Here is a 22106-nt window from a genome sequence, read left to right on the forward strand (position 1 = left end):
TGTTCTTGTGAGATCTGGTTGTTTAAAACGTGTGTGGCACCTCCTCCCGCGCCCCCTTGCTCCTACTCTGGCCACATAAGATGTGTCTGCTTCCCCTTTGCCTTTCCACTATGATTGTAAGTTTCCTGAGGCCTCCCCAGAAGCAGATGCTACTATGCTTCCTGTATAGCCTGCAGAACTGTGAGCCAATTAAACCTCTTTTCTTTATAAATTAAATTACCCAGTCTCAGGTATTTCTTTATAGCAATGCGAGAATGGATTAATACAATCGCCAATTTTCCTTTTCTTTTTTTAAAAAATAAAGCCAAAATAACACTTTTAAGATCCCAGGTTTTAGACAAGGCAGCTGTAGTCTCTCCATCATCCTCACTGTCCATTTGCTTCTTCCTGGGACAGACACTGTGGCCCAGTGAAGCTGAGGGGACCCTGGGATTCAAAGCTGGTGGAATGGACCCTCCCTCCCCCCACAAGCTGTAATAACCTGCTGGAATCCCACACAACCTGAGGGCTTCACTTGTCAACAGCTCCCTTCCCTCAGAGGCTATTTTGAGGCAGGCATTCGGTGTTTTATGACTGAGCTACCCAGGAGAATGGTTTGAGGCCACACTCAAGTGTTCCAAGGAGCAGCACTGGACCAAAGACTGCTTGGTTCCCTGCAGTTCCTGATGCCACCCCTTCTCTTCAGGGTGGTTACCTAGAAGACAACAGTACATGAGGCTTCCAGCCCAGCCCTAGGAGATCCATCCCAAAGACCCCACAGAGACCTGCATGGGAGGTGGGGCCACAGGTCTGGTATCAGGCAAACCTAGGTTGGAACACTGGCTCCATAAAGAGGAAGTCACTTAACCTTCTCTGGGGCATGGTTTCTTCAACTGTTCCCACCTCTGAAGACTATCGTAAGACAGAATGAAAGTTAAGCAACTTAACGCAACGCCCAGGATACCAGAATTATTCTAAATGGCAGAATCCTAGGAAGTCTGTCATCTTGGGAGTTCTCTAGGCAGGCAGGTTGCCAGGGGTGGGGCTGAGATCCAGATGTGCTCTAGGTCCCTGTCTGCTACAGAATCATGTGGCTGCTGGACATGGGGGTCCCCCAGGTCCTTGCAGGAGCTGAGGGTAGGAGACTCCATTTGCCAAACAACTTAGAACTTTGGGCCTCAGTTTCCTTGTCTTTAAAAGGAGCAGGTAAAGAATTCATAAAAACAATTGACAAGGGCTGCCTGGAATTTCCCTGTAATCTCTTCCAGGCAGAGGAGGCCTCAGAGGTGAGAGTAAGAGCAGGAAAACAGGGACAGGTTTCACTCTGTTGCCCAGGTGTGGTGGCTCAGGTCTGTAATCCCAGCACTTTGGGAGGCTGAGACGGGAGGATCGCTTGAGGCCAGGAGTTTGAGATCAGCCTGGGCAACACAGTGAGACCCATCTCTGCCAAAAAAATAAAACAATAAACCAGGCATGGTGGTACATACCTGTTAGTCTTAGCTACTCAGGAGGCTGAGGCAGGAGGACTGATTGATCCCAGGAGTTCAAGGCTGCAGTAAGCTGTGCCTGGGTGACAGAGCAAGACCCTGTCTCTCAAGGAAAAAAAAAAAAAAAAAAAAAAAGGCTGGGCGTGGTGGCTCATGCCTGTAATCCCAGCACTTTGGGAGGCTGAGGCAGGTGGATCATGAGGTCAGGAGATTGAGACCATCCTGGCCAACATGGCAAAACCCCGTCTCTATTAAAGAATGCAAAAAATTAGCCGGGTGTGGTGGCACACGCCTGTAGTCCCAGCTACTCAGGAGGCTGAGGCAGGGGAATTGCTTGAACCTGGGAGCGGGAGGTTGCAGTGAGCCGAGATCACACCACTGAACTCCAGCGTGGCAACAGAGCAAGACTCTGTCTCAAAAAGAAGAAACAAACAAAAACAAACAAACAACAACAAAAAAAAACAGCACAGAAGGGTGGTGCTGTGGGCAGAGGGGTATTTCCAGTTGATGGGCTGTTACTGTTTTCTCAGGTTGGTCAAGATCACAGGCCCATGGAATGCTGGGGCCAGAAGGCACTAAGGCCACAGCATCAACATCTACTTCCCAGAGCATAACACCAAGGCCCAGAGCAACTGGGTAATGTGCTGGGAGCTACAGTGAGTTTGAGGCAGAGTCTGGGCTAAAACCCATGTCTCCAGACGGGTTTAGGGAGGATCTTAGAAGTTTTAGAAAACATAATGCTTAGTTATGGCTGGGTGTGGTGTCTCACGCCTGTAATCCCAGCACTTTGGGAGGCCGAGGCAGGCAGATCACCTGAGGTCAGGAGTTTGAGACCAGCCTGGCCAACATGGTGAAACCCCATCTCTATAAAAATTACCCAGGCGTGGTGTTATGCACCTGTAATCCCAGCTACTCGGGAGGCTGAGGCAGGAGAATCATCTGAACCTGGGAGGCAGAGGTTGTAGTGAGCCGAGATCGTGCCACTGCACTCCAGCCTGGGCGACAGGGCGAGACACTGTCTCAAAAAAAAAAAAAGAAAATATAATGCTTAGTTCTGGTTTAAATTTACTCACTGACTTTTCTTCTTTGAAGAATCAAATCTAGCTTATGACTCATAAACTAGATAACTATGATAATCTAGTTTATGATTCAGATACACTACGGTGGTAAATTCCTACAATTCAACTTCATGATTTAGCTCTAGTGCTGTAGGAGGGGTCCAGAGAGCTGAGGTCTGCCACTGCACTCAGGCTTGTGGAGGCTGGGTAACACCACCCTGCAGGTGGTAGTGAGAAAAAGAGGACTTGGGTGTTGTTATCTTCTGTGGCAGCAGCTGCCCTGGGGGTTCTGCAGGGAGGGGACAGGGTGAGGCCTTGGGGACAGGGCATTCGGGGCCCACCAGCCTATGTGGCCTCAGTCTCAGGGTGAAGGAGCACCCGGGTGGCAGTAGAAGCCTCCAGGGAACTTCAGCTGGCATCATTGATGGGAGTCCGGGTGCCACCCAGCAGTCTCTCCTGCTCGCTCTCCTCTGCCAGGGGCCGGCCCCTGGACAGGCGGCCCAGCAGCGGACGGTGTAGCCCATTGTAGAGGGCAGTGCCTATAAGGAGTATGAGGAAGCCAAGGATCTGCAGTGCATGGAAGGCCTCCCAGCCCAGTGCCAGGCTCAGTGCCCAGATGACAACGGTGCGCAAGCTGTCCAACACCATGCGGGTGGTGGCACTCAGTTCCTTGGTGACGCTGATGCCTGCGAAGTTGAAGAAGGCAATGCTGCTGATGTTGCCCAGCAGTGCCACGGCAATGAGCGGCTGCCGGCCCACCTGGCAGAAGGCGTCCAATGCATCCTCCAGTGTCCCACGAGGGTTTCCGCTGAAGGAGCCGGCTGGGATGTAGTACATGGGCACCAGCAGCAGGGAGAGGATCACAAAGCCAAACAGGCCTGGGGAGTAGAGGAAACAGTTACACTCTCCACTTTCCCCCAGACCCCCAGCACAGCCCACCGGCTTAGCCTCCTCTGATCTCGGGTCATTCCCTCCCAGTGGTCCTCATGCAGGCTCCCTCCTTTCACGTCCCTCAGTCTCTCATCAGGAGCTTGTGGCCTATTAGATGGGTTCTAGCTGTCCCTTCTCCACTTTTACTCAGGGTTTTTTTGACTGGATCAAGAGTAAGAAATACATTTTATATTGTGACCCAGTACACGTGTGCACAGGTTCATGGACACACACACACATACACACACACTCATAAAAACATTACCCTTACAGTATACAATGCTCTGATATTTAAAAATTCTATTCATTTAAAAAAAGAACTGCCAGCTGCAACTGACTACATTATTTTCACAAGTTTGGAAAAACACAGCTTTCTAGTTCAGTGCGTTACTGGTCTGTGACAAGGAGCTTGCGCCAGAAGGTAAGTCCATGCACTGCTTCACTCATTAAGGTCTTGCTAGAAAACAGAAATGAGTGGAAATAGACTGCATGGTCGGTGACATAGCTAATTCACCTTCTGCCTAAGTCCCTTAGCTCACTGGGGGCCAGACAAGAGCTGCTCCCCAACAGGCACTAGCCTCCAGGCCATTCTTTGAAAGCGCAGCTCTATCTTGCTAATCTCATAATTTTGATAAGTTACTTCCCTGCTCAAAAACTTTCAGTGATTCCTCCGTCATTTAAAGTCTAAATCTACTTGCCTGATGGTAAAGTTCTCTATGACATGACCCTGACCTACTTAATTCCTGATTATTTCCCCAACATCAAACCTATACTGCACTCAAATTATTATTATTTTTTGAGATGGAGTCTCATTCTGTTGCCCAGGCTGGAGTGCGGTGGCGCAATCTTGGCTTGCTGCAGCCTCTGCTCCCCCAGTTCAGGCCATTCTCCTGTCTCAGTCTCCTGAGTAGCTGGGATTACAGGCATGTGCCACCACGCCCAGCTAATTTTTGTAATTTTTGTATTTTTTGTAGAGACGGTTTTGCCATGTTGGGCAGGCTGGTTTCAAACTCCTGACCTCAAGTGATCCACCCGCTTTGGCCTCTCAAAAGTGCTGGGATTACAGGCATGAGCCACCGCACCCGGCCACACTCAAAATTATTCCTCACTGGTTTTCAAATTCACGTCCAGTCCCCCGTGCCTTTGCTCTGTTTGGAGTTGCTCCTACTACTGCCTGTTGAAATTTGCAGCTCGAATGCCACCCTCCCTGTCCTGAGAGACTCAGATAGGCATGGCCAATGAGACATCAGTTGAGCACAAGTGGTCCAAATTTGAATTCACTGACTGCCCTTTCTTCCTGCTGGTCACCTCCTCTGAAGGGCTTGCATCTCATTCATCTCTGTCCTTGGTCTCCTCTAGTTCCTGGCACAGCAGGTGTCAGAAGACTTGTCAAAACACATCTGGAAGGCAAGGCGGGGCAGGAAGTTCACCCCCTACAAGTGAACCCTGGCACCTTGTCCTGTGCTCAGCTCCCCAGGCTCCCTTCTACCCCACTCCTTCCAGGCCCGTGCCCACACACACCCTCAGTGCCAACTGCCCGCAGTGGGTGCACATTGTGTTTGTAGACGAACTTCTCCTCTAGCACCATCTGGATGGCAACGATGATCTGGGCCATGATGATCAACAGGTCCCCTGTGGGGAAGGAGGGACCCAGATGAGAACAGGGCTGCACTGGGGCTGGGGGCCAGGAAAGCATGGCCACAGCGACCAAACATGCCAGCCCCTGACCTCTGCAGGGCCCCCTATAGTTCACAGGCACAGTCACCACTGCCTGTCCCTGATTCCCTGGTCCCTCAGGGGCATGCCAGCAGCTCCAGGCTAAGGCCCCAGAGGCCTGCCTGTGTCTAAGAGCTGCCCCACGGGGTATGACGCAGGTCTTTCAAGAAGCAACAGGCTTTGAGATAGACATTTCTTGGTTGATCCTGACCCTAAGTGACCCAGGACAGTCACTTCATTGTAAAATGGGCTGTGATGCATCCCTTTGGGGCCTGTGGGAGTCACTGTGATGATGAACACACAGTGCTCAGCACCAGGCTGGGCACTTGGTAAGCACCTGTTCCTTTCCACTCCCAAATCCAGTAGTTTGCATGTCTGCATCTGTATCAAAGGACAAGCCAGCCCCTCGCCCTGCCCAGCCTACCACTCATCCTTGGTGGAGCCACATCCCTTTGCAGTCTTCCCTACATTCTATCCATCACCTCCAGAGCTACCCACCTCACCCAGGGCTTGGCATATGGCACATGGCAGAGCTTGTATGAGTCTGTGCTGGGCTCCCAAGGAGGACAGGGCAGGATAGGGCAGCCCCATGTCCCTGCCCCTGGCCGCACCTGTGATCACTTCGCTGAGCTTGTGCTGACTGTCGTGCTTGCTCAGGAGGTCAGCCAGGCCCACAACCACCAGCCCCGCGATGGTGGCTAGGATGCCCAGCCACTGGCTCAGCACCAGCCTCCGGCCCAGGAAGGCCACCGAGAACAGGCCAGTGAATATGATCACTGCACCCCGCAGCATCTGGAAGCTGGAAGCACTGGTCATGTTCAGAGCTAGGAAAGGAGAAGCAAATTACAGTTAGCTTCCCAAGGCGAAGGCCATCTGTCACTAAGGGGTCTTTGGTGATAGACATGCCAAGCTCATAGTAAGTGCTCGATCAGTCCTGCCTGTGTGCCTGTGCGTGTGAGTCTGGGGGAATGGTGGGATGAAGTGGAGGTGGGTGGGATGGGGCTGTTTCACCAGTAGCCCCTTCAGCCACAGCTTCCCCTGAGCCCCTCTCAGCCTGGCCTGGTTACTCACCCACATACATGAGGCTGGTCCCTGTCATGTCACAGAGCGCTGGGGGCAGGAAAAGAAGAGGGTTGAAGGGCTGCTGGGGGTCTACGCTGGAGTCTGATTGCCCTGCGGCTCTGCACCGGAGGAGGTAGAAGGCAGCCAGGCAGGAGAATTCTCCCAGGAACATGCCCACTGCCTGCAGGGATGAAAACCCGAGGACTTCAGAGCTGGAAGGGATCTTGGGGATCATCTTTAACTATTTTTTTTTTAATGCAAACTTTTGTCAAACAAGAGCTTACCCAGAACCCCAATATGTACAATAGACAAATGCAGAGCTGCCATGGAGGCTAGAGACAGCCTCCTAGGTCTGCCCCAAAGCCCCCATACATCCTGATGAAACCTAAGGCTGTGCAGAGCCCTTTCTGAAAACCATCCATCTAGGCCAACCCCTAGTCAAATCGCAGGTGGAGAAACCTAGACCCAAGACAGGCTCAAAGACTTATGTAAGGCCACAAAGCAAGTTGCTGGTAGAGCTGGGGCTGACATTTGAGTCTCCTGATTCTCAGTTCAACAAATAGTGTCTTCCATTTATGGTGTCTGCCCTGTCCCAATTGGGGTCTGGGCTCCCAGTGGATAGAGAGTTGACTTTTGTCACTAGGGTTGATGTTTTCCATGTGTCCTGACTCGGATGTGGTGAGGACATGACCACTTGCCAGGACTTTCGCAGAGGATGGTGCTCTTTGCCCTATTCTAAACCTTGGATTCTGCTCTGGGGAGGGAAAGAGAGAAGTGGATGGCTCTTCTGGGAGCAGAAGACACCTCCACTCCTAGGTCAGGAAACAGCCTGGCCTCATGGCGGGGGGTGGCGCCTGGTCTGAGGCCCAGGAGACAGGAGGTAGGAGGGACAGGGCCAGATACCTGGAGGAAGGGATGCTGGAAGCTGTGCTCCTTGCTCCCTCCGCAGCCCTCGGCCATGAAATTGTCCGCCCATCTGTAGGAGAGAGAGGGAAGGTCAGACCCTGGCAGCATCCTACCCTGGTGCTAGTGAAGAGGCTCACACCTCTCAATGTCAAGAGGCCCAGACCTGGGTGACTCAGCCTCAGAGTGGGGCTCCCTCTCAAAGGGGCCAGTCTTCACCTCAAGGAGTTTTAACTAGGCATTTCCTCAAGTTACTGTGTCTGTGCCTCTGTAATGCATAGAAATCACAGATACTCTCATGATCACATTACAGTCATTGTATATATCGTGAGGTATCATTTACACTCATCACTCATGAAAATTACAGTAGTCAGACCCACTTATAACTTAATGTAGTAGAAAGCATTTCTATATAGCTGGGCGCAGTGGCTCACGCCTGTAATCCCAACACTTTGGGAGGCTGAGGTGGGTGGATCACTTGACGTCTGGAGTTCGAGACCGCCTGGCCAACATGGTGAAACCCCGTCTCTACTAAAAATACAAAAATTAGCCGGGCATGGTGGTACATGCCTGTAATCCCAGCTACTCAGGAGTCTGAGACATGAGACTCACTTGAACCTGGGGGGCAGAGGCTGCAGTGAGCCGATATTGCACCACTGCACTCCAGCCTGGGTGATGGAGCAAGATCCTGTCTCAGAAAAAAAAAAAAAAAGCATATCTATATATATTACTATATCACGAATTTGCTTTTTAAAGTGTTTGATAACTGTATTTCAATTTAATTGACTTCTTTTGTAATCCTTGGTCTTTTTTTTTTTTTTTCTTAATGGAGTCTCACTCTGTTGTCCAGGCTGGAGTGCAGTGGCAAGATCTCAGCTCACTGCAAGCTCCGTCTCCCGGGTTCACGCCATTCTCCTGCCTCAGCCTCCTGAGCAGCTGGGACTACAGGCGCCCGCCACCACGCCTGGCTAATTTTTTTTTTGTATTTTTAGTAGAGACGGTGTTTCACCGTGTTAGCCAGGATGGTCTCGATCTCCTGACCTTGTGAACCACCCTCCTCAGCCTCCCAACGTGCTGGGATTACAGGCGTGAGCCACCGCGCCCGGCCCAATCCTTGGTCTTATTTACACATTTTAAAACATGACAGTAAGAAGAGGTCCATAGGCTGTGCCAGACTGTCAAAGAGTCCCATGGCATGAAAAATATCAAGAACCTCTGGTCTACAGGAGTATTTGGGTCCTGGGAAATGACCACTTAATACAGACCACCTGCTCACCTTCAAAGAGCCTGAATGGTTTGGAAGATCTTTCTAATGCTGACTTTCAAGCAGGTGGCAAAGACATCACACTCATGGCATGACCTCCCAGTCAGCACCCGGCAGATGGTGATGACTGATTATGACATACTTCCCCGATGAGCCTAGACACAAGCCCAGAATCCTTTGTGGCATAGTGCTTTGGGCAGCTTAACCACCAATCACTCTGAACTGTCTGCCATCTGTGCATGAAAATTCTCTGTCTGGAATTTCGTCTTTGCTGGGCTTGGTTAGGTCTGTGGAATCTTGTCTAATCTTTCATTTGAAAGCCCTTTAGGTATCTGGGGACTTGTTGACCTTCTTCTGAATCTTCTCATCTCCTGGCTAAACAGCTCCAGCCTCTCCTAACCTTTCACCCCTGGCCACTGACTTCTGGAAGTACTCTGGTGTTCCCAGGCCCAGAGCCAAGAGCATGTGATCTGGCCCAGACTGAGGCTAGCAAGGCGTGGCCCTCCCTCATGTTGACACCCTGGGTTCGTTGACACAGCTCCAAATGCATCAGTAACATCATGTGCTGACTGAAGTCAACACAGACCCAGAGCCGTTTCCTGTGGGCCACCGACCTACTCCCACTGCAGCATATCCTGCATAGGCAGTGGATGTCTTTAAACTGCAAGACTCGGGACTTCTTTTTATTAAATGCCTTTCCTTGAAATGTCTTTCCAGGGCAGTCAGATTGCAGTGCACAGCCCTGCACTGCCATTGGCTCATCTCTGTAGCGAGCTTCAGCTCCCAAAGGGCGGGGGAGTCCTCTGGTTCCTGTACCTCCCCTGCAGCGCCCAGAGCATGTGCCACTGGTTGTGCCGCAGTTAGGGTCTAGGTTTGACAAAGTCCCTGTCCAGCTTTGGCTTCTCTATATGCCTCTGAGTTTGCGGAAGAAAACAGGGCTATGGCAAACCTATTCCACAGTGAGAGATCCCACCAGCTCCTGGAGATGTGGAGAAAGAGGGGTAGTTAAGATTGCTTGTGGTTCTTGGGAATGGCAGGGGCAAAGGAGAGTTGAAGGGAGAAGTTCGGACAGAACTGTTTAGAAGGCAGAGAGAAATCTGGAGCCTGGCATGGCTTGGGGACTAGGCTGTAACCAGTACCAGTGGGGCAAAGAAAGCGCCTGCTATGGAACAGGGAGTCTGGGAGCTGGGGAAGCCTCTACCCCAGGTCAGGAAACACCTGACCTCATGGGCTGGAGTCTCACTTCTTTCTCTCTTTTTTTTTTTTAGAGAGAGGGTCTCACTATGTTGCCATGGCTGGTCTTGAACTCCTGGGCTCAAGCAATCCTCCCGCCTCAGCCTCCTGAGTTGCTGAGATTATAGGCATGAGCCACTGCACCCATGGTGCCTAATTTCCGCCTGATATGCTGTTGGCTCTTGGATCCCTGGCCAGGACAGGACATGGAACATGGGTAAGGGCCACAGACCCAGCAGGGCTGCTCTCGAACCCAGTCTTGCTTTTGCAGAAAGAGCCCCCTGAGAAGGCCTGCATGAGGCAACTGAGTGAAACAGAGGCAAAGCAAGGAAGAGAGAAGAGGTCAAGCCTTACCAAGGGCACAGAGCCAACTACCCAGAGCAAGTGAAGTCAGAGAGATGGGAATCCCCAGGCCAGGAGCCAAGTCTCCTCTAGGAGGGACAAGGGAGCTATTGCCAGGTCCATGAAGGTCGATCAGAAGCTCCAGGCAAGGATTATTATTTATTTTATTATGATTTTTGTCTGTAGGGGGCAGGTATGGAAGCTGAGGCCACATTTCCATGAGTCCTTCTTCCCACCTGAGTCTGAGGGCCCCCTGCTGGTAGAACAAGTTGGTCCATAGGGGAAACCCCTCGGGGCCTGTCCTTCCCCAAGGATGGGGTGCTTCTTGGGGAGCTGACTGTAGGGCTGGTGCTGAGCTCCCCACCTCCCACAGGGGTTGTCTTCGCTTTCTCCATGGGTAGGTCTGCCTAGACAGGCCTGGCTGGCAGCGCTCCCGGCTGGGGAAATGGAATCTCTTTGTATCTGAGGGCCTGGGGCAGGCTGACAGCCCAAGGGATTGGGTGTCAGCAGCATGGGCTGCCTTGCCCAGCCTGAGATGCTCAGGCCTGCAGGTACCTTGGGGCAGAAAGCCAGGCTTCTCATCCTGGATTGGAGACAGGTTTCGACTCCTGGCGCAGAATCAGAAAAGACCCCAGCCTCACAGGCTAGAACAAAAATCCAGCCCCAGTTTGCCTGGGGATGACAGCAGTGACCCCTAAGGTGGGCAGCACTTTGCTGTCAGTTCTTCACAACGTTTGTTGTTTGTTGTCTTTTGTTTTTGTTCTTGTTTTTTTTTTGAAACGGAGCCTCCCTCTGTCACCCAGGCTGGAGTGTAGCGGCGCGATCTTGGCTCACTGCAACCTCTGCTTTCCAGGTTCAAGTGATTCTCCTGCCTTAGCCTCCCAAGTAGCTGGGATTACGGACACCCACCACCATGCCCAGCTAATTTTTATATTTTTTGTAGAGACGGAGTTTCACCACGTTGGCCAGGATGGTCTCGAACTCCTGACCTCAAGTGATCCACCCGTATCAATCTCCCAAAGTGATGGGATTACAGGTATAAGCCTCTGTGTCCGGCCAACAACGTTTGTCTTTTTGTTTTGTTTTCTCAGACAGGGTATTACTCTGTCGCCGAGGCTGGAGTGCAGTGGCACAATCACGGCTCACTACAGCATCAGCCTCCCAAGGCTCAGGTGATCCTCTCACCTCAGCCTCCTGAGTAGCTGGGACTACAGGCATGGGCCACCATGCCCGGCTAATTTTTGTATTTTTTGCAAAGATGCGGCCTTGTTTATGCTGCCCAGGCTAGTCTCGAACTCCTGGCCTCAAGAGATTGACCTGCCTCAGCCTCCCGAAGTGCTGGGATTACAGGTGTGAGCCATTGCACCCAGCCCATGTTTCCTTAAATGCACAATTCATAGAACACTTCATGGGGACTGTCCCGTTAAGCCTTACAACAAGGATCCTCATTTTAGATGGGGACTCTGAGGCTTAAGGCAGATCCAGGGTCAAACCATGCTTGAATTTATACTCAGAAAAGGCAGAATACAGAGAAAACCCAGAGTTTTGAGTCCCACAGGCTGGACAAGTTACAGGGTAATCATACCAACACTGACAAACTGTCAAAAGCAATACATGATATAAGGATATATACATGACCTGGCACATGGCAGGTATTCAGCAAAACTCATTTTCTGCCCCTTCTCCTTTCCCTTCACTGAGCAGAAGCCATCTCCCCCTTGTTGGGTTCAGCGTGGCCCCAGCTCCGCTTCAGCCTGAAAGCTACTGGAAAAACGTCTGGAACCTGTCCTGCTGGCTGAGGCAGAGGTGGCTGGAGGGACCTCAGGCTATTGTCCCTGCAGTTCACAGAGCCACAATGCTGAAACAGAAGAAACTCAGCCATCAGCTGAACGAAACTCCTTATTTGACAGACAGGAACCCAGGGGCCAGAGAGGGCTCGAGGGGCTCACGGCTCCTCAGATGTTGAGACAGGGCCAGTACACTGGAAGCTCAGCAGGCAGTCATGCGCCCCCTCCCTGACGCTCTGAAGCTCTCCTCTGAGTTCCTGCTCCCCTAGCTGGTGGGAGGAGAGGGGCAGCCCAGCAGGTGGGCCTGTCTTCTCCACAGACACTGTATTCTAGGGGAGACGACCTCCAGGGCAGGAGGCCCGAAGGGTCCTAGTGGGGACAAGCTGAGGCCGCTCCTTTTGGCGGGCAGGCTGGGGAGTGGGCTCTCCGTGCTGGGTGGTGAGTCACTCCCTAGCATGGCCAGGCCCAAACTCAAAGCTCAGCATTCTGGGAGGTGTGCATGTCCACGTGAGCGGGGGTGGTGAAAACAGACTGAGGAAGTGGCGATGGGGCTGGCTTGGGCAGATTAGCTGTGGCCATTCCCACAGAATCTCTGCCACTTCCTCTTGTGTCCCCAGCTTGTCAAGACCAGTGAGTCCCCTTCTTTCTCCTGCCTGGGACCTACAGAAGGGCCAAGGCTTCTCCACTCTCTGGGGTGCCACAGCAGGTGGCCCTGGCTCCTGAGGTGACAATGGTGAGCCCTCTCATCTCTATGGACTAGAAAACTTTCCTTAAGCTGGGTGTGGTGGTGCATGCCTGTAATCCCAACACTTTGGGAGGCTGAGGCAGGTGGATTGCTTGAGCCCAGGAGTTTGAGACCAGCCTAGGAAACATGGCAAGACGCTGTCTCTACAAAAAATACAAAAATTAGGTGGGCACAGTGGCGGGTGTCTGTGGTCCCATCTACTTGGGAGGCTGAGGTGGGAGGATGGCTCAAGGTTGCAGTGAGCTGAGATGGCACCATTGCACTCCAGCCTGGGCAACAGAGAGAGATCGTGTCTTTAAAAAAAAAAAAAAAAAAGGCTGGGCACAGTGGCTCATGCCTGTAATCCCAGCACTTTGGGAGGCCGAGATGGGTGAGGTCAGGAGATCGAGACCATCCTGGCTAACACAATGAAACCCTGTCTCTACTAAAAAAATACAAAAAAATTATCCGGGCATGGTGGCAGGCACCTGTAGTCCCAGTTACTCAGGAGGCTGAGGCATGAGAATGCGTTCACCCGGGAGGCGGAGCTTGCAGTGAGCTGAGATCACACCACTGCACTCCAGCCTGGATGACAGAGCCAGACTCCGTCTCAAAAAAAAAAAAAAAAAAAAAGGAAACCTTCCTCAGTAGATCTTCAGTGTCCAGGAAGAAGGTACGGCAGGGATCACCAAGTCCATTTTACAGATGAGAAAACTGAGGCTCAGAGAGGTCCAGTGGCTCATCTATTCCTCAGCTCCCAAGCCTCACGAACTTCCCACTCTACTACACTGTCCTCCTGAGTTAAGGCTTCCACAAGCTGGCCCAACAACCCCTTTGAAGCAATTATCCCATGCCAGTTCATGGAACTCAAGGGTGGTGGGGCAGCTGCCAAGGGCAAACATTGGAGCTGGCACAGAAAGGACACAGAAGAGCGAACACCTCTTCTCTAGTAGAGGCCTAGTGGTTTCCAGGCTTCCTGCCACCTTCTTGGCAGGGTCCCTGGCCTGGGCATGAAAGGAAGTCAGGCTCATATCCCTGCCTGGCTGGGAGGGCCCTACAGCCTGCAGAACTTAGGAGGGGAGCTGAGCCTTACTTAGTGAGCATCTACTTGACCCTGGCTCTATTAATTAATTATTTATTATTATTATTTGTAGAGAACAAGGTCTCCCTATGTTGTCCAGGCTGATCTTGAACTCCTGGGCTCAAATGATCATCCCACCTCAGCCTCCAGTCTGGGATTACAGGCTGGAGCCACAGTGCCCAGCTGACCCCAGCTCTTCATATGTAGAACCTCAGTTGGATTCAGGAGACTGGGGTTCTGAAATGAGTACCTGTGGATGGGGCACTGGCTCAGGCAGACAGAAATGGCTTGGCCTAAAGAAGATGATCGACAGAAGGTGCTAGTGAGGAGGTTTTGAGAAAACAGCCAGGGAAAGAAGAAGCCACTTCACAGGGAGGGGCCCCCTGCCAGGACCCAGGGATGGGGCCGCAGAGAGGAAAGCTGACCTGCCGCCCCAGCACAGCAGGCAGCACGTGCTCAGATGTGCTTCCTCATCCACTGCCTTTCATCCTCCCAAGAACGTGGGAAGGGAAACATCACTCTTGTCACAGGCCAAGAAACTGCCAGAGACAACCATAGGCTGTCAGTCTGAACCTTGAGTGGCCTGGACTCCAGCGGGAGGACCCTGTCAGCAGTGTCTCTGGGCTGGCTGAGAGGCTGGCAGCCCAGTCCTGGAGAGAGGCACATCAAAGGCTGGGAGCGCAGATGCCACTTACAGGTTTACAACTTCCACAAGCACAGGCTTCTCTGTCCTGGCCTGGGGAGCTGTGAGAGGAAACTCCCAGGAAGGAGGGACTCTGGGGTATCACAGTCATAAAAGAACAGGACTTAAAGTCCTGAGGCCTGGGTTCCAGCCTTCATTCAGACACCAAACAGTTGAATCACAGAAAGAAACTTCTCCTGAGGCCTCCTTTGTAAATTGTGGGGATTAGACTGGATGATTTCTATGCTTTTAACAACTCTAAATGACCCCAAAATGACTGGAGAAGTCCCCAGCCACACCCTCCAGTGGTGGTTAAGAGCATGGATGCTAGAGCCAGACCATGCTGGCTCAGCTATAAACTCTGCCACTTAGTAGCTACGTTGAACTTGGGCAAGGAATTTAATCATTTCCTACCTCAGTTTCCTTATACAGGAATATCAGCCCCTATCTTTGCCTGATAGGGTGGTTATGAGAATTCCCTGAGTTCACACATGAAAGGGCAGAGCAGGGCCTGGGGCATGCGAGGTGCTCTTTGTGCATGAGATGCTTCTGCTAGTTGTCAGCACATGCTTGTCTGTCTGTGACTGCTGGAAATCGTGGGTCAAAAATGTGATTTCCTTTTATTTTTTTTTTTTGAGACCGAGTCTCACTCTGTCACCCAGGTTGGAGGGCAGTGGTGCAATCTTGGCTCATTGCAACCCCCGCCTCCCGGATTCAAGCAATTCTCCTGTCTCAGCCTCCCAAGTAGCTGGGACTACAGGTGCACACTACCACGCCCGGCTAATTTTTGTATTTTTAGTAGAGATGCAGTTTCACCATATTGGTCAGGCTGGTCTCAAACTCCTGACCTCAAGTGATCCACCCGCTTCTGCCTCCCAAAGTGCTGGGATGACAGGCGTAAGCCACCGCGCCGGGCCAGAAACGTGATTTCAAATCCATACTTCACATCGGGGTGCATGCAGCTGCTCCCACATGTTCTTTCTCCCTAAGAGTATCCCTTCTTGTGGTTTGACCTTAGAACACTGTTTAGGGTCCAATTTGGGGGCCCATCTTGGGGTGGGAGGATCCTGAGAGGCCCCACACCAGCTGTCAGGCAGGGGACAGGACCAAAAGTTGGGTCTGTCACTTGGGAGCCTCTTTCCTGACTCTCAGGCAGCCTTTAAAGGCGACACCTTCTGGGATTGAGGATCTCTAAGCTTCCTACCTGACTGGTTTGGAGTTTTCTAAGGAAGGAGGTGAATCAGCACAGTTTACCCCAGCAGTAACTGGCAATCTGGATTCTCCTTGTGGGCAGCAGCCCTGGTGGACTTACAGCCGCTCTCTAAGCACTTGACAGAGGCCCTGGCTGGCATGACAGAACAGAAGACTTGCTTTGCTGCGTTCAGATCCTGAGATGGGAGCCCTCAGGCTGGGGCCTCTGAACAGCTAAGGATTCAGCATGAGGACTGATCCTCAGGAGGATGCAGGGCCTGGGAAGCTAGCAGTTCTCCACAAGGCACAGTTGGCCAGAGGTAAACCAGAGGAACAGGTGTGGCCCACCCAGGACTCCACTGACTGTGCCCACCGTTTGGGGAAGGGAGAACACTGTGACTGTCGTGTGTGTACACGTCTGTCTCCTCCACCTCAGATTCCAAGCATCTCAAAGGCAGCGATCGCCTCTTGGTCACTTCTGTCCCCTTCCCTTACACACCGTAGGTACCTTATACGTGCCTGATGAGGCACTTTTCATACCACTGATGGAGTTTGCTAGGTATAAATGCCTCAAAAATGAATAAGAAATGGCCATTTCCCTTTAAAAGGCTCACAGTTTCTCAAAGTGTGAAGCCAGATAGAAAACCCAGGGGACCTGGAACACCACCTTCAGAGTGGAAAAGCTCCCGATGATAGCTTTTCCACACCACACCAATCCAGCCTCACTCTGGAGCCTGACAGGGCCCAGATGGACATGAGGTCTAACTTGGAGAGGGCCACTGTCCACTGTTCTCCATGTACCTTGGTATCATTTCAGACAGAGGCCACTGGGCACTGCAGCTCTTATGGTGAAAAGGAGGGGCAGGGGCCAGGCACTGTGGCTCACACCTGTAATCCCAGCACTCTGGGAGGCTGAGGCGGCGAATCACCTGAGGTCGGGAGTTCAAGACCAGCCTGACCAACATGGAGAAACCTCGTCTCTACTAAAAATACAAAATTAGCCGGACGTGGTGGCGCATGCCTGTAATCTCAGCTACTCAGGAGGCTGAGGCAGGAGAATCGCTTGAACCCAGGAGGTGGAGGTTGCAGTAAGCCGAGATCGTGCCATTGCACTCCAGCCTGGGCAACAAGAAAAGGAGGGGCAGGAAGGCCCTGCCCTGAGATGGAGACAGAGAGAGACAAAGAAATGCCATCCTGCCCACAACAGAGGGGAGGCTAGGCCCTGTCCCTCAGCCTCATGACTGCCCTGGGTCCTTAGTCCCTAACCTCCTGGGAACTGTCCCCCCTGTCTCACCCCCATACATCAGAGCTGAACTGGCCACTTGCCCTCTCTGTCTGAGTTAATGGCACTTTTCTTCTCCCAGGCAGAAACCCTGGAGTGATCCTTGTTTCTTGCTCATGTGGGTCAGGCCTGTGGCCATTCGGCACCTGGTCTCTGCCACCAGTTGTCCCTTCCTTTCTCTTCTCACTGCCACCTCCTAGTTCCCCTCATCTGCTATGCAGCAGCCTTGGTGTGGTTTTTCCTGCACCAAACCACTCCTCATGTCACTGAGTCAATCCTATCACTTTCAACATGTCATTCCCCAGCTCAAAAGCACTTTTCTGATTATGAGAGAAAATCTAACCTGGGCATTTGATGCTGGTTACAATCGACTTTGATCTGGCCTTTCCGTAGACTTTCCTTGCCTTACAGTCTCAGACACATTCCGAAATCCCACCTAAGCTTCAAAGCGCAGCTCTAACCCCTCATCCTTGAGGGGCCGTGGGGCACCTCCCTGTCTGCCGCTTGAGGCCTCCACGCTCACTGGGTCACTCGGCCTGCACAGCCACTACTGCGGCTCATGTGCACAAGTCCAGGGGTCTCTCCCAGCTCGTGGGGGGAGGTGCTCAGGCTTGGACGCCAGCACTGGAAGGGCCGTGGAAAGGAATCGGCCAACCCTCCTGTTAAAAGACGTGGAAACAGGAGCGGAGGCTGTACAGCAAATCAAAGCCGGGGCTCGGATCCCCCCGCCCGGGGCGCAGCCCCGCTCCGCATTTCCCCGGGCCTCGCATCCCTTGGGTGGTCATAACGCGCGCGAACTGACCGGAGCAAGTGGGAAAGCAGGAGAAGCCAGGAGGGCAGGGCCAAGAAGGGGGAAGGCGTAGAACGAGCGCCGGGGTCGCCAGGGCCCGCACGCCCGGCAGGGCCCAGACTCACTTTGCCGAGAGCGTGTTGATGGAGCCGGTAACGAGCATGAGCCCGGCCAGGAACAGCTGGTACTTGGTCCAGGCCATGTCGGCGGACGCTGGGGTTCGGTCCAGTTAGCGGCGCCGGGCCCCGTCACCCAGGGTCTCCTGCGCGAGCGCTTCCGGGCCGGGCGTCACGTGACCCCCTCCTGCTCGCCCCGCCCCCGGGGAGCTCGCCTGAGCCACGGTGCCCGCGCTCTGCAGAGTCGTCCTGGAGCGCTTTGGTGGCCGCGCCGTGGTCCTGGCAAATCACGGCCCAGGCTTTCCAGTTTTTTTTTTCTTTTCTTCCTCACTCTCCCCCGCCTTTTTGGGTTTCTTTTTTCTATTTTTTTGCGGAGTCTCACTCTGTCGCCCAGGCTGGAGTGCAATGGCATGATCTCGGCTCACTGCAATATCCGCCTCCTGGGTTCAAGTGATTCTCCTGCTTCAGCCTCCCGAGTAGCTCGGATTACAGGCGCCCTTCACCACGCCCAGCTAATTTTTTGTATTTTCAGTAGAGACAGGGCTTCACCATGTTGGCCAGGCTGGTCTCGAACTCCCGACCTCAGGTGATCCGCCCTCCTCGGCATCCCAAAGTATTGGGATTACAGGCGTGAACCACCGCGCCTGGCCTTGGTTTCTTATTTTTATCTTTGGGTCTTCCTATTTGTAAAAGGGGCGGATGGGACAGTGCAGTGAGGGTGCATCGTGGATATTACAGCATTTTGTGAATCGTTTTGTCCAGCCTGGGTGACAAAGTGACACCCTGTCTTAAAAAAAAAAAAAAGGCCGGGCACGGTGGCTCGCACCTGTAATCCCAGCACTTTGGGAGGCTGAGGCAGGTGGATCACATGAGGTCGGAGTTCAAGACCAGCCTGACCAACATGGTGAAACCCCATCTCTACTAAAATATAAAAAATTAGCCAGGTGTGGGGGTGCATGCTTGTAATCTCAGCTACTCCGGAGGCTGAGGCAGGAGAATCGCTTGAACCTGGGAGATGGAAGTTGCAGTGAGCCAAGATGGAGCCATTGCACTCCAGTCTGGGCAACAAGCGCGAAAACTCCATCTCAAAAAAAAAAAGAAAGAAAAAGAAAAGAAAAAACTGCTCCTAATATGCCTTTCCCAGCGCTCTAGTCTGCACCCATGCCCTGTCACGCCAGCGACAAGACCCTTTTGTTACCAGAAAGGGGTTCTGATCCAGACCTCAAGAGAGGGTTTTTGGACCTGGCACCTTGCGGGGAATCCATAAAGTGAAAAGTTTATTAAGAAAGTAAAGGATAAAGAATGGCTACTCCATTGGCAGAGCAGCCCCGAGGGCTGCTGATTGGTTATTTTTATGGATATTTCTGGATTATATGCCAAACAAGGGGTGGATTATTCATGAGTTTTCTGGGAAAGGGGTGGGCAATTGCCAGAACTAAGTGTTCCTCCCCTTTTTAGACCATGTAGGTTAACTTCCAGTTGCTGCCATGGCATCTGTAAACTATTGCGCGCTGGTGCGAGTGTCTTTTAGCATGCTAATGCATTATAAATAGCGTATAACAAGCAGTGAGAAAAACCAGAGGTCACTTTTGTAGCCGTCTTGGTTTTGGTGGGTTTTGGCCGGCTTCTTTACTGCATCCTGTTTTATCAGCAAGGTCTTTGTGACCTGTACCTTGTGCCCGCTTCCTATCTCGACCTGTGACTTAGAATGCCTAACCTCCTGGGAATGCAGCCCAGTAGGTCTCAGCCTCGTTTTACCCAGCCCCTGTTCAAGATGGAGTTGCTCTGATTTAAATGTCTCTGATACTTTGGAAAACGACTTCACACCGAGCCAACACACTTCCCCTATGCTGCAGATCTTGTTTCTGTGGTGAGAAAAGAACTTTTACCTGAGGAATGCGAGTCCTATAAGTTATCAGGCCCAGAGAGACATTAAAATAAGACAGCAATCATGTCCTACTCCCGCTTTGAGTTATGTATTTATGTCTTGAAACTGCTTGCTATTGCCACAGGTAGTTATAACCTAACAATGCTGCACTGGACACCATATCTTACATCCTATAGCACTGTACAGCCAATCACTAATCAATGTTATTTCTGTAAACCAATGAGAATTTCTGACAAACAACTTTGTATCAGCCCACTCCCTGTCCTCCTTTTTCTGCCTTTAAAAACCTGTTTGTAACAAAGAGAGAAGGGAGCTCACATTCAAGATTACTTGGGTCTGAGTCTTTTTGGGCAGCTGTCCTCATTTTGGCTCAAGTAAACTGTTTAACTTATATTTTGTGCCTTGGCACCTTCTTGTTTTTTTTAAGATGAAGTGGTGCTCTGTCGTCCAGTCTAGAGTGCAGTGGCACGATCTTGGCTCACTACAACTTCTGCCTCCCAGGTTCAAGCAATTCCCCTGCCTCAGCCTCCCGAGTAGCTGGGATTACAGGTGAGCACCACCATGCCCAGCTAAATTTTTTGTATTTATAGTCGAGATGGGGTTTCACCGTGTTGGCCAGGCTGGTCTTGAACTCCTGACCTCAAGTGATCCACCCACCTTGGCCTCCCAAAGTGTTGGGATTACAGGTGTAAGCCACCACGCCCAGATGGCTAGCAACTTCATTTTAGATGAACAGGAGGTGGCCCGTGTGGTGGCTCACACCTGTTATCCTAGCACTTTGGGAGGCTGAGGCTTCCTAATCCCAGGAATTTGAGAGCAGCTTGGGCAACATAGCCAGACCCTCATCTCTACAAAAACACTTAAAAATTAGTCAGGGGTGGTAGTGCGGGCCTGTGAGCCCAGTTACTGGAGAAGCTGAGGCAGGAGGATTGCTTGAGCACAGGACTTTGAGGCTGCAGTAAACCGTGGTCATGCCCCTGCACTTCAGCCTGGGCAACAGAGCAAGACCCTATCTCACACACACACAAATTTTTTTAATTAAACAAATAGATCAACAAGAGGTACAGAGATAGGACCTGTCTGCCAACTCCTCCTACTTGCCCTAAGACAGCCTCGAACTTGTGAAAAAGGCCAGAGTGGACGCAGAACTCTCAAGGGGCTGCACCAGACTCCCTTATTGCAGGAAGACCTGCTGGAGAAGGTGTATAAGTGGGATCCTGGAAAAAACATAGGAGGTCCCCAGATAGACAGCGGAAGGGCTTTCTTGCAGATGGACATGGCATGTACAGCGGTGCAGAGGTGTGAGTGTGGAACAAGCCTGGGACCCACAGAATGTTCTAGAATTTTCTTTAATTGGAGCCTCTTCTCCTTTCAGTCAGTGCGGAGTTGGAAGACCCAGAAGAGGTTTCTTCTGAACTTTTTTTTTTTGAGATGGAGTCTTGCTCTGTTGCCCAGGCTTCTCCTGCCTCACCCTCCCAAGTAGCTGGGAGTACAGGCATACACCACCACACCCAGCTAATTTTTGTATTTTTAGTAGAGACAGGGTTTTACTGTGTTGGCCAGGCTGGTCTCAAACTCCTGACCTCAGGTGATCCGCCCACCTCGGCCTCTCAAAGTGCAGGGATTACAGGCGTGAGCCACTATGCCTGGTCTCTTCTGAACCTCTTGTCTCCAACAACACCTCTAGTTTTGTGTGATTTCAAAGGAGTTCATTGATTTATCAAAAAATGTTTATTGAGATGTAGGATGAATAAAACACAGCTTCTGTCCCAAGGGGCAGACTGGGGCAGCCCAAAGCAGCAGGCACTCATCCCTATCAGAGGCCGTTCCTACAGGGCACAGTGACTCAGTCGGTGAGGCTCTGGACCATTTTCCCCACACGTCCAGGCCAAGGGCACTGTCCTGAAGTAAACGTTACTAATGATCATTATTAATTACCAGACCGACATGATGTCACTAGCAGCACAGTCTCTGTCTGTGTCTATAGCCACATCAAACAATGAATTTTAATTTATCACAATGTCCTGACCATTCATCAAACTGCTGTCTGTGGATCCCAGGAGACAGAGTTTATTGGTGAATATCCGTGGAGTCCACTAAGTTTAAGGCCTAGAGCCAGATATGGGGTCCTAAGGAAGCAAGACAAGGTCACTGCCCTTAAGGAATTTGAGATTCATTGGAGGAGAGGGGTCAACACTGCATTAACCATGCAGCAATGTGAGAATGTGTAAGAGACAGAGGGGGTTGAGGGAGGGATGGATTACCTAAGGGAGTGGGCAAGGAGAGGGGACAACAGTGACAATCAGAGCTGTCCTGGACCAGGTGCCCTGTCTGTGTCAGGCCTGTGCGTGAAGCTTGACCTCCATGGCCTTGGTTTTCACAGTAGCCCTGTAGAACTGGAATTCAGAGGAGACCTGAGTAGGGACTTGAAGGAGGAGCAGGATTGCTACAGGTGCAGAAAGCAGGGTCACCCCAGGCAGAGACGACCATGTGGACACCATGGGGTGGCTGATCAGCCCTTCACGCCAGTGTGTGACCTACGGCAAGGCTCCACGTCCCTGCCACCTGGCTAGAATGGGCTTTAGGGGAGA

At 51.9% G+C, this 22106-nt stretch overlaps 1 protein-coding gene across 3 annotated transcripts; it reads right to left on the bottom strand.

Moving 5' to 3' along the window:
* Positions 1-281: 281 nt before the first annotated feature.
* Positions 282-17839, bottom strand: SLC35F6 (solute carrier family 35 member F6). 3 transcript variants are annotated; one of them, XM_004028970.5, is made up of 6 exons: positions 17637-17839; positions 7136-7208; positions 6242-6413; positions 5782-5994; positions 4976-5086; positions 282-3402 (listed from the first exon to the last, which is right to left on the bottom strand). In XM_004028970.5, the coding sequence occupies exons 1-6, from the start codon at positions 17711-17713 to the stop codon at positions 2933-2935; spliced, it is 1116 nt and encodes a 371-aa protein (XP_004029019.3). In that variant the 5' UTR covers positions 17714-17839; the 3' UTR covers positions 282-2932. The 3 variants fall into 3 exon arrangements, with proteins under 3 accessions (XP_004029019.3, XP_055233582.1, XP_055233583.1); XM_055377607.2 differs by lacking the exon at positions 17637-17839 and adding an exon at positions 17065-17498; XM_055377608.2 differs by lacking the exon at positions 4976-5086 and having other exon boundaries at positions 17637-17816.
* Between the last annotated feature and the right edge of the window lie 4267 nt (positions 17840-22106).

The sequence above is a fragment of the Gorilla gorilla genome, chromosome 12 (assembly GCF_029281585.2).
Source record: "Gorilla gorilla gorilla isolate KB3781 chromosome 12, NHGRI_mGorGor1-v2.1_pri, whole genome shotgun sequence".
NCBI lineage: Eukaryota > Metazoa > Chordata > Mammalia > Primates > Hominidae > Gorilla > Gorilla gorilla.

Coding starts and splice junctions, on each gene's coding strand:
- SLC35F6 (XM_004028970.5), bottom strand. CDS start 17,713: ATGGCCTGGACCAAGTACCAGCTGTTCCTGGCCGGGCTCATGCTCGTT. Junction 5,995..6,241: donor GACCAGCCTCATGTATGTGG/GTGAGTAACCAG, acceptor CTCCTTTCCTAG/CTCTGAACATGACCAGTGCT. Junction 3,403..4,975: donor GCGGGCAGTTGGCACTGAGG/GTGTGTGTGGGC, acceptor TCTACTCCCCAG/GCCTGTTTGGCTTTGTGATC.